This window comes from Myotis davidii, unplaced genomic scaffold, assembly GCF_000327345.1.
Source record: "Myotis davidii unplaced genomic scaffold, ASM32734v1 scaffold663, whole genome shotgun sequence".
Lineage (NCBI taxonomy): Eukaryota > Metazoa > Chordata > Mammalia > Chiroptera > Vespertilionidae > Myotis > Myotis davidii.
In genome coordinates, this window is record NW_006295816.1 from 7,292,988 (window position 1) to 7,304,932 (window position 11,945).

General features: G+C 50.7%; 1 protein-coding gene across 3 annotated transcripts in view; it reads right to left on the reverse strand.

Moving 5' to 3' along the window:
- The window catches only part of MYRIP (myosin VIIA and Rab interacting protein), a 183,604-nt gene that overhangs the window by 53,357 nt on the left and 118,302 nt on the right, over positions 1–11,945 (reverse strand). For all 3 annotated transcript variants that reach the window (XM_006770537.2, XM_015568402.1, XM_015568403.1), the window contains one exon: positions 200–336. In XM_006770537.2, coding sequence (XP_006770600.1) covers positions 200–336 — 137 coding nt within the window. The remainder of the gene's footprint in view (positions 1–199; positions 337–11,945) is intronic.

An 11,945-nucleotide genomic window follows, 5' to 3' on the forward strand; every position in this document is an offset into this window, starting at 1 on the left:
ACCAAAAGACTCAGAACTTAACAGAAGCTTTGACTTACGTCCTGTTTTGGCTCCTCACTAGAGGGGGATATTGAAGGAGCTCCTTCTGTCCAGGTGAGTGTGCCTTAGCATACCAGGCCTCCAGGCAAGGCCTTCTTCTATCCCCACTCCCACCCCACTGCCCGCCAAGGACTCCCAGAGCAAGAGGCAGCCAGCATACCCAGGATGTCGAAGCCTGCTCCGCTCTCCAGCCGGTGTTTCCTGTACAGGTTTTTCAGGACCTTGGCGCTGCCAAAGCGCTTGAAGCGGCTCTTCACGTTATTGTAGAACCATTCCAGAGACTGGGTTCGCAGGAGCCTGAGGGAAACACAGAATCACAGGAGAGAACATGAGAATTACAAGATAAGGTGGCTGAATGGTGGATGGCCAAGGTTGGGGGAGTCCATGGATTCCACAGATCAGCTGTCGAGACTTGTGCCCGAGCGACTCCATGGGGGTGAGATGGGAGAAGAGCTTTGAAGGAGGCTGGAGTGTAAGGGCTAAAAACCAATGGAAACACCATTGCCTAAGAAAGGTCTATGGAGGAATCCATTTTTAAAGCGGCCTAATGGTGGATGTCAGGGTACCCTCTGTTCCTTCTAGAACTTTCCCAGGTGTCACTCACAGGGCTTGGGCCCAGCAGCCATTCTGGCCTTGGCAGGACCTGCCCTGCTGTCCCCATCTGGCCCTCAAGGACCCTTTTCCAGACTTGAGGCCACTGGCACTGGCCTTCCTGAACTTTCCCATCTCTTAGGCCAGTGATGGCGAACCTATGACACGCGTGTCAGAGGTGATACACGAACTCATTTTTTTGGTTGATTTTTCTTTGTTAAATGGCATTTAAATATATAAAATAAATATCAAAAATATAAGTCTTTGTTTTACTATGGTTGCAAATATCAAAAAATTTCTATATGTGACACGGCACCAGAGTGAAGTTAGGGTTTTGCCGAAACCGGTTTGGCTCAGTGGATAGAGCGTTGGCCTGCGGAATGTAAGGTCCTGGGTTTGATTCTGGTCAAGGGCATGTACCTCAGTTACAGGCTTGATCTCCAGCCCATCAGGATGTGTGCTGGGGGCAACCAAATTTGCACTCCAAGCTACGCTGGCCCAGAAGGGACAGCTTGCATCTTCCGGTGCTGATTAGCATGACGGAGCCGGCAAAGAACAGTCAACACTTATGGATCCTCTCCCCACCTCATCACTCAGTGTGTGGCCTGGAAGATGTCAGTTTATCTCCCTGCATCTCGTCTTCCTCGTCCTCAGAATACAAATGACCACAGCTTTTTGCAACCGAATTTCCAGCACCACACGGTTGCATCTGATACTGCCTCACCTCTCAGGTCCTGACACATCAACGTGCCAGTTCCGCTCTGATAACATCTTCACACTCATATTAAGAAATGTGCCCAATTCCTACACTTTTGGTTTAGTCACCTGTTTCATTAGTGGTAACATCATGCTCTATATCGGTGGTTCTCAACCTTCTGGCCCTTTAAATACAGTTCCTCATGTAGTGACCCAACCCTACATTAATTTTCGTTGCTACTTCATAACTGTAATGTTGCTACTGTTATGAATCGTAATGTAAATATCTGATATGCAGGATGACCCCTATGAAAGGGTCATTCGACTGCCAAAGGGGTTGCGACCCACAGGTTGAGAACCCCTGCTCTATACTAAAGAATCTATAGCAGTGATGGTGAACCTTTTGAGCTTGGCGTGTCAGCATTTTGAAAAACCCTAACTTAACTCTGGTGCCGTGTCACATATAGAAATTTTTTGATATTTGCAACCATAGTAAAACAAAGACTTATATTTTTGATATTTATTTTATATCTTTAAATGCCATTTAACAAAGGAAAAATCAACCAAAAAAATGAGTTCGCGTGTCACCTCTGACACATGTGTCATAGGTTCGCCATCACTGGTCTAGAGTGAGGTGTTTCCTCTTCCAATTAAGGCCCAAGCTGGTTGTTGGAGTCTCTATGGCTCACAAGCAGTGTTAACGCCCTCACCCCCGTCCCCTCCTCAAACAATCCCCTGTGTAGTCCACCGGCATTGCCCTCCAAGGTCCCAAACCTTCCTGTGAAGTCAAGGGGCCATGCCATCGATCTTCGCTCAGGTGCCATTTCAGCCCATAATGGATGTGTTCGCCCACTGCACTGTTTCCAAAATGCTGTTTTTCCTGTGGCTCCCATGATATTCTGACTTTCAGAATGCTTGCTTCCCTTCTCAATCCCCGCCCTTTGTAATGACTTGTATGTGTTGGGAGTTTGGAGGAACAACAGAATAAAACCTTTTCATATTAAGGAGTAAAGAGATAAACCAAGCCATTTAGAAGTATGAAGATAAACACCAAAACAAAGCTAAAGTTGAAAATGACTGCATTTAGCAAGCAGGGCTAGGGTGGAGGTGGGGGGAAAGGGACTACTGTGACTTTATTTGTTGTTGTTTTTTGTACCATAAATCAAGAGAGCTAGCTGATATTTTACGTAGGTACATCTATGACTTTGATGACCATAACATTAAATACAGACCCAAGGATGCAGCTCTTGGCTTAAGGACCCTGAGAAGTCCCTTAATGTCCCTTCTGGGTGGTAGACACTGAGCATTCTGCAGGAGCTCTGTGAAAATCCAGGCTTAAACAATGAAATCCCCGAGAACACACATGTCCCCTCCGTTGCTGCCCACAAAGCCCGAGTGTAGAATGAGCCTGGAATAGGTCAGCACCCTCCCATTCAGACCGGACTCTCCTACTCCCGGCTGGAATACAGTAGGAGTCCAGCCGCAGACTCAGCCGTCTGCAGGGAAGACAGCCACACCTGCAGCACGCGCCCCATCAGGGTTGTTTTAGCAGCAGCAGAACACATTCTTCCTGCGTTTGCCATGGAGTCAACCGAGAGAGGAGAAATACAGTTTTCTATCTTTTAAATAAAACCAGTAGTACACAATGTCCCTTTAAAGTCATCGCTTAAATGTTTGCACAGATACTCATATGCAAAACGCTGAAAACGTAGGCACTAAATAGGACCCAAACGACCCAGTCCTGTAGAAAACATCAATGACAACAACCAGGCAGCCTACAGGAAAGGATTAGAGTACATAATCAATAAGAAGCTATGAAATAAAGGGCAAGTCAATATGGTTTAATTACGAAAATTACCAGAAGCAGTGGGTTTCTCTCTGTCAAGTTCTTCTACCCAGATCTAGTTCAGGTGTCTTGAGATTGAATTAAATGCCAGGGCACAGATAATGGGGGTCCCCAAATCTTCACTCCATGTCCTCCTGGCCAGAAAAACCCAAAGACAGCATGAACCAAGAATCCTTCTGAGGAAGACACAGGGCTCCCGGCAGAGAGCTACCGGAGCGAAGGCACAGCACACTGCCACCATCTGTTTCTATTACCGGCTTCAGAGGGAGGTGACGGGGAGCTGTGAAACCGCAGACAACCAAGCTGAGAAAAACCCATCAACGAGTGCGAGGCGGGAGGGAGAGGGACCAAAACTCATTTAAAGCTGCCCAGCTGAATAGAACTTTGTGGGGGAAATGTCATATGAATTTTTGCTTGTATCTATTTTCTAAAAAAATATTTTTTATTGATTTCAGAGAGGAAGGGAGAGGGAGAGAGAAATAACAACATCAATGACGAGAGAGAGAATCATTGATCGGCTGCCTCCTGCACGCCCTACACTGGGGATCGAGCCCGCAGCCTAGGCACGTGCCCTGACTGGGAAATGAACCGTGACCTCCTGGTTCAAAGGTCGATGCTCAACCACAGAGCCATGCTGGCCGGGGTAATTTTTTTTTTAATTTTTACTTTCTTGCTTTGCAGATTCAAGATCCTGTGATATAGAAACACCCAGGACGTGGTTTCATCATGTACTTTCTCATCAGTCAGACCATGGGGTCTGCTTTGCTAAACATTCTCAACATAGATATGCCTGCCATGGCAGCAAGAGCCAGAGCAGGGGGTGAGGGGAGGAAGGAGTGGAAGAGAACCCCAGGGGTCTCTCGGGCAGGGCAAGCGGGCACTCTTCCCTGGGGAGCACAGGAGGGTGTGCACACGGTTTGCCCCATTCATACTGACTCCGGTGTGTGCAAATGTAGCTACAGCGTGAGGTATGGACGTGACCACTCACTGGCTGTGACCACAGGCAGTTTATTTTGCTTTTCGGAGCTTCAGCAGCCTCATCTGTACAACAGGCATCATTCCCACCGCCACCTTGTTGAAAGGATCAAACAGACCATCATGCATGTGGCGCTTTAAAATTTTAGACCGCAAATATTAGTACCACCTCCTCTGCAGAGCATGATTAGCAATAAGCACGGGTAACGTGTTGCTTTGACCACACAAATGATGAAGAAGATTATCACAGAACATTTCTTTGTGACCCCAGGCACTTGCTTGAAATGTGCCCCCTGCAATGTCCCTCCTGTTCTGCTGCAAGTCCCCCTCCCTTGTATGTAGGGAGGAAGAATTCAGGAGGCCACCAGCGCAGAAGGTTCTACAGGAACAGCTGCCTAACTGCCCAGTGCCATCCCCAGTGCCAGGTGGGCCAGTCTGCTCTCTGCCCAAGACATGGGTTGATTTTTCAGGTAAGATTTCATCCTGGGGCTAAATAAAACAGAAGGTCTTGATTCGAAATTTCTGCTCAAACACACACGCACGCACACACACACACACACACAGTCTGCTCAAACACACACACACACACACACACACACGCACACACATGCATGCACAAAGAGTGCAGAACATTTGATAGGAAAGGGACAGAAGCTTTTCTCTACAGGATCTAGGCACGGCTTTGAAGAATGCTTTCCCCTTGATTATGAAGCGGCAGGTAGAATATTTTGCAAGTCATCATATGAGCTCCCACCCGTGTGAGTGCGTGTGCATGACTCAGGTATCCACTGGGGACCCAGGGCTCGTGCGTCCAGCCCACCACTGCTACACAGACAGCGCTTCCTGAGAGAGGACCTCAGATAAACCAAGAGCATCCAGGAGGAGAGAGGAAATTGGTTCTTTCCTGCCCGCTGCCAGCTAACTGCATCCTCAGCCGGTGGGTCCCTTTCTTCCAGACAAGTGCACGTGTACAAAATTCTGTCTACACTTTGCTGGAATGTTCTGCATTAGGAATGGGTTCTGTTAACTTATACAGGATATAAACACAAACTCGGAAAAGGCAGCGGCCTCCCCCACTCATTTTCATGCAAAAATTCAGTAATGGCCACTTCTTACCCAAACAGGAACACATTTATATTCTGCAAAACGAACACGAACTTTATGTACTTCTGGTCAAAGGTAAATCTCCAAAAAGAGGCTGCTGCTGTTGGTTGATTTGAAAAATAAACTGAAATCGTGGCGTGACCTCTGATGGGGCCCGACGCGAGTCATCCGACCTGTCAATCTATCCAGACTTGTCATTGGCGGTGAAGGTGCTGGCGGGCCTGACTCACAGGAAGTGCCGTAATCAACCCGAATGGAGGTTTCCAGGTCTGGACAGATGAGAGCAAGTGGAGAACACTGGAATTCTCTAATACTCTTCCAGCTGGATCCCTCCAGCAACATTTCTGTTCTCATGAGTCATGGAGCTCATCTTCATCGAGGTCCACGCTGCCCCTTTGTACCTGTGGTCAACGGAGGATCACAAATCCCCTTCCCAGCGTCCAAGCTATTGGAGCAGAAGGGACCTTCCAGTAGGTTCTGTGGCGATCCCAAGCCTCTCTGCTGTTTGCTGCCTCCTGAGGGACTCAGGAAGCCGGAGCTCGGGGGCCGGGCTGGGGACACTTTCCTCAGGGCTGGAAATCGTGCTCATTTCTTCACTCCCACCTCCGGAGTGGGAGCCTGGCCAAAGACACCAAGTGTGGAGGAGGTGGTGGTGGGCTGCTTTCTATTTTGTTAGCAGTATCCACCATGGTGGACTCCAAGGCTTTGAATAGCAAGATCTGGTACATCTGTCTACAGCCAAAAATATCTCTCGAGAAAAGCCTTGAATAACTTGCTTGTAGAGGGGCCTTTTGGCTGTTCTCACCCAAACTGAAACCAGGGCCCAGGATTCCAGTAAGAACCTCAGAGTCTATCCTTTGGAAAGTTTTCAGACTTCCGAATTCCTGAGAGCACCACATGCAGAGGGTAAGCGTGTCAACTAGAGAGCCAGCCTACCCTGAGCAAACCCTGACCACTTCCTGCCCGTGAGACCTCGGGCAAGTTCCTTGACCTCCCTTTCCTTAGTTGCAGCATCTGTCAAATGGGTACACGATGATGACTACTACTGCTACTACTGCCTTATGGAGTTAATATGGGGGCAACCGAGTGCTTAGAACAGTGATTTGGCACAGAGTAAGTTCTCGGTAATGTTAGCTGTTAGACACAAAAGCAGTTTCCCATTTCCACAAGCCTTTTCAGTTGTGGTTGGCCGTGGGATCGGAGACTCAAGGCCCAGCCTCTGAAGACATTGAAAGCTTCCATGGCAACAGCTGAGCCTTTTCTGCGGGTGCTGACAGGGCTGCTGATCCCCCGGAACACGGATGCAGACAGCACGGAGTTAGGATGATGGGTGGAGTGTGTTGCTTCACCCAAACATTAAACCAGGGGCTTTGCCAAGCAGCACAGCTGCTGTACTCAGAGCGCCCAGATTTTCCTTACAGTTGTCATTGTGCCTCGCAAAGAACATTTTCCTCATTTCAAAGATGCTGATGCCTTTGCCCAGTGCTCCATCCTTGCCTGTGCTCTCAGCCTGCTGCTCCAACATGGGGGGCTCTGGGCAGATCTGCTGGGATGAGTCCCATATCCCCGGCTGCTCTCACAGCGGCTCACCTAGGGCTGGTCCAGACACTCCTGTATGCAGTTCTGGCCTGAAATCACACAGGAGTTCTGGCCTGGATGGCCACGCTGTCATCATAGACCCATTGAAAACAATCTTCGATTTCTTTGGTCACTGAGAGGAGGGTTTTGTTGGGGGAGAGTTGAAATTAGGGGCTGGAGATCATTTGCAGAGATCTCCCCACTGGATTCGCATGCCACCTTTGTCATGTGCTAAACTTGACTTCATCTCCCATTGCAGTGAGGATTAGGGCATAGGAGAGGCACCTTCAGTCCGAAGAGAAAAGTGGAAAAAATCCCAGCCTAGGTTCAGAGAGCTGGGTTCCAGCCCACCTCTGTCACACAGCGGCTATGTGACCACGCTCAGGTCACTTCCCTTGCTGAGCCTAGTTTTCTTATCTCGGGCACGCCACAACCGCATGCAGTTGGAATTCTAGTTTCAGTTGGAACATAAATTTTAAAAATATTAAATCCTCATCCAAGGATATGTTTCTATTAATTTTATAGAGAAAAGAAGAAAGAGAAAGAGATAGATAAGGTAGATAGAGAGATAGAGATAGATAGAAACATCGTCAATGTGAGAGAGAAACATCGATCGGTTGCCTCCTGCACATGCCCAGACCAGGGAATGAGGCTGTAACCTTTCTGGTGTATGGGACAATGCTCCAACTGCCTGAGCGATCCACCCAGGGCAAGTTCAGGATTTGACTGCCATTTGGGGCGTATCCAGGTGTGGTGCAGCCTGAGAAAACAAAACCAGGGGGGCCAACCTTTGAAGGGTTAGAGGTCACCGGTATGGTCTGAGGGCTTGGGGTTGGTGTGTGTGTTGGGGGCTGGGGAGGAGGAACAGAGGGGTGAGGTGCTATGCTATACAGCCTAAATGTATCTGAGAGGAAAGGGAGAGGGTGTGTATGTGAGAGAATGAGAAAGAGACCAGCATTATGCCTATCATGTGTACAGGCTCCAGAGCAGGTCGGGTGAGGAGAGAGGCCGGAGGGGGAAGGGAAGGAGAAGAGGAGAACTGGGAGGGGCGGACGGGAGAAGGAGGAGGAGGAAGAGGGACTGAGGAGTGTGTGAGATAGATGTTGTGTGAGAGCATATTGTGAGTGTGTCAGAGAAAAGGAGATGGGGGGGGGGGGAGGACGGGAGAAGGAGGAGGAGGAAGAGGGATTGGGGAGTGTGTGAGATAGATGTTGTGTGTGAGAGCATATTGTGAGTGTGTGAGAGAAAAGGAGATGGGGGGGCGCAGGGACAGCGGGTGGGCAGGAAGAGCCAGGGAAGGAAGGGAGGGAGGCAGAGAGGGTATTGGTGGGGTGTGTGTCTGCGTGACTCCGTGTCTGCCTGTGAGTGTGTGGTGTGTGTCAGCCGTGACCAGGGGCTGTGTGCACACTCCTACACATTCCTCAGAAAGGTCCCAGCTCCTAGAGAAGCTCAGGCCGGGCTCTGGGGGCTTCTCTCCTCCGACGGCCTCCGAAGCACAGCTGGTTCTCCAAGCGTGAAGGCGGAGGATGAGGAGGCGCCCCAGGGTCCTGCCCCGCTCGGCAGGGCCCGATTTCACTCTGGGTGTCGGAAGGTTGGCTCTGCACTGGATGGAGGGGTCCGCCCTTGGGCCTGTGGGGCCCACGTTAGCTGGGTTTTCTCAGAGCAGCACCCCCTGTATAGGCAGCAGCTAGAAGCTGACTCACCATCTCGGCTCAGGGAGGGAGGGTGCTGGGATCTGGGTACAGCTCTGGGCCCATGAGGTTTTCCTGGAAGCGATGTATATTGTTGTTGCTGGTTTTGCGTTCAAGTGTAATGGTGTTTTGACCAGGTTGAGAAGAGCAATAGGAGAGAAGCAAGAGGAAAGCTGGGTGCATCTCACCTCTGTGCCTGAGCAATGCTGAGACAGGGCGGCTGCGTGCGAACGGTGGCCTGCTATTCCAGTGCTGGGCAGGAGCTGCTAGCGGGCAATGGCAGACTTGCTTCTAGAGCCCGGCCAAGGGCCAGAGAGAGCAGGCGAGGGCCTCAGCTTCCTGGAGGGGAGTGGTCACCTACTACAAAGCTGTGACGTACCAAGGGACCTGGACCTCCCAGAACATGAAGCCCCTTAGCCCACTAAACTTCCTGGGTGGGAGCCCCTGAGATGGACTTGCCTCTGGAGGCCAGGGGTGGCAGCCTCATGCCCACAGGTTAGCAAAATGAGACAGTGGAAAGATTCTGGGTTTCAGAGTCAAATGGACGATTCCAAATCCAAGCTCAGTATCTAATCAGCTGTGTGACGTTAAGCAGGTTCCTAACCTCCCTAAGCCCATCTCCTACCCTGTGACTCAGGGATCACACTGACTTGCAGGCTTCCAAGGACGTGGTGCGCTAACCTATACAGCATGCCTGGCCCTCAGGAAGGGGGCCCCCGGCTTTCCGTTCTCCTCCCCCTCCTTTCTCAGGGTTCTGGGTGACCAACTGGAGCCCCATGTGATAAGACAGCCCGTGACAGCCCCAGGCACAGCCCAAAGCAGCCCAGAGCAAAGCCCCAGATACTTCCAGAATACCTCAAGTCAGCAGAAGAACTTTCCTTGGAAATCAGATTCACCTGGGAGAGTGATGTGGGGAGACGTGCCCATTCCTTAGGGTGGGGGGTGGGTGCCTCCCACAGCCTTTCCTGACAGCTGGCTGTGATCAGGGGAAAGGGGAGAGCGCCCGGGAGGGATGCAAATAATGGGGGGGGGGCATCTTTGGGGTTTTCAGATGGTGACGATGAACAGCCTGCAAAGACCTCAGGGTCTGTGAATTGAGAGTTAGTGGCAGTTTCAAAACCTGGAGGAAAAGAGACCTGCAGCCCCAGGAGCACCCCCTTTGCCGTCACAGGCGCAGTGGCCCTTGTCCGTCGAATGAGCAGGAAGGAGCAGGCCGGGGAAGGGAAGGTGAACCCGCGCTGCACAGGCTCAGCCAGAGCGGAGTCCTCCTCCAGGCCTACAGAGCCTCAGCCCAGCAAGTCACCACTTCTGAAATGCATCCTAACGTGAGTCTGCATGCCATCGCCTCCCAGGCAATTCCAATCCTGGGCACCGTCACCATCACCGGGTGAGAGTGGGCGGTGAAGACTTCCCCGAGCAATGATCACCTTCCTTTGGGGGAGGGGGGGTTCTGGGGAGAGGAGGAGACAATCCAAACAGATCCCCTTTCTTGTTTGAATTCTCCCTACTCACCCAACCCTTGATGCAGCCTGGACACGAATCCTACAGTCTAACTGGCAGGTCAAGCGTGCTATTAAATGTGAGAATTGGAAGTGACAAGGAAAATGCCCCGTGCCATGATGCTAATACTCATTAAATCACTCACGCCTGTTATTTCGGATAAAACAGAAGTTCACTAAGAATGTACTTAGCAACTGTCTGCTCATATGTGTGCCTAGTGATTTAAATCAAACACGGAGAGGCCTTTACAGAATAGCCATGGGGATGTAAAGTATCGTCAATAATGTTGTAATAACTATGTATGGTGCCAGGTAGGTACTAACCACTATGTTGTACACCTGGAACTAATACAAAATGACATTGAATGTAAACTGTTGTTGAAAAATAAATTTTTAAACGGGAAAGAAAACATGGAAAGTTCTGTGTTGTCTTTGATTTGTCACATGGCCATGAAAACTACTGTTGCAGAGAAATACCATACTCTTCAATTAAAAATAAAGCATCTGACGCCAGAAGAATGAATGACACATGTGGATCAGGAAACACCCTACCAGCCGGACCCTCCACCACCCCGGCCTCTCCGTTAGGGGCTGACCCCCTTCAGCTGGGACAATGCCCAGGAGACCGGGCCAGAAGGCCTCACCAAGACCTGGATGAGGGCTGCGGGGCTGCAGGGCTGTACACCTGGTACTAATACAAAATGACATTGAATGTAAACTGTTATTGAAAAATAAAATTTTAAACAGGAAAAGATTTTTATTGGAGCTAGTCACAAGTCATTATCAAGACTGACATCAGGTTAAAGTAGAACAAAACTGGTTGTGAGATTATTTAGTGCCGTTCATTTTCACAGAGGGCTAGAGAAGTGAAGGAACATGCTCAGGATTACCCCGCTATTGACGCCCGAGATGGGTTAGCAGGTGGCCTAGCCGGACCCTCCACCACCCCGGCCTCTCCGTTAGGGGCTGACCCCCTTCAGCTGGGACAATGCCCAGGAGACCGGGCCAGAAGGCCTCACCAAGACCTGGATGAGGGCTGCGGGGCTGCAGAGGAGAGGCGAACACCCAGGGACCTCTGGCCGGATCAGCTCTTGGATGCGCACTGCACCCACGCGGCCTTCCTGAGGCCCACCCCTGAGAAACCAGGACGGACACCCAGCTCTGCTCCACGGGAGTGTCTGAGGACAGAGCCTTTCCGTGGCGTCTACTTAGCTCCACAGCCCATCACACTAGAATACAACTCAGCGCTGTGTGCCCTCCATAGAGATCCGGCCAGGGACACTCCCCGCAAAGGGACGTGGGACACCATTTCCGAGGAGAGCAAGGCACAGAGGCATGTGGCCCTGAAGGTGTCCCGTGTGGCCGTTTATTACCGAAATGGCGCTGGGCAGAGAAGTGCATGCGGCAGCCGGTTTGAGAGGCAGCGAGTGAAAAACGAATGAAGCTGGACAGCGGAGGTGAGTTTTCCTTTCCTCAAAGGGAGACCCTACCCTGCAATACTGGGAGTTGACTTGGAGACCAGAAACCGTCCTTCCGCAGAAATGGCGTCGGGAGAAAGTCTGGCTGGTCGGCAAGGAGCGAGGGCTCTCTCCACAGACTCAGCCTCACCCCAGCAGGCGCGTGGCATAGAGGAGGGCACACGCCTCTGCTGTCCCTCCCCTTCCTCTATTCCCAGCTGTCATGGGGGTTACGCTGCCCTCTGAGTCCCAGTGCACGGGGCCGCCTGAACACAGCCACCGCCCTTCACATAGTGCAGTGGTTCTCAACCTTCCTAATGCCGCGACCCTTTAATAGAGTTCCTCATGTTGTGGTGACCCCCAACCATAACATTATTTTCGTTGCTACTTCCTAACTGTAATGTTGCCACTGTTATGAATCGTCATGTAAATATCTGATATGCAGGATGTATTTTCATTGTTACAAATT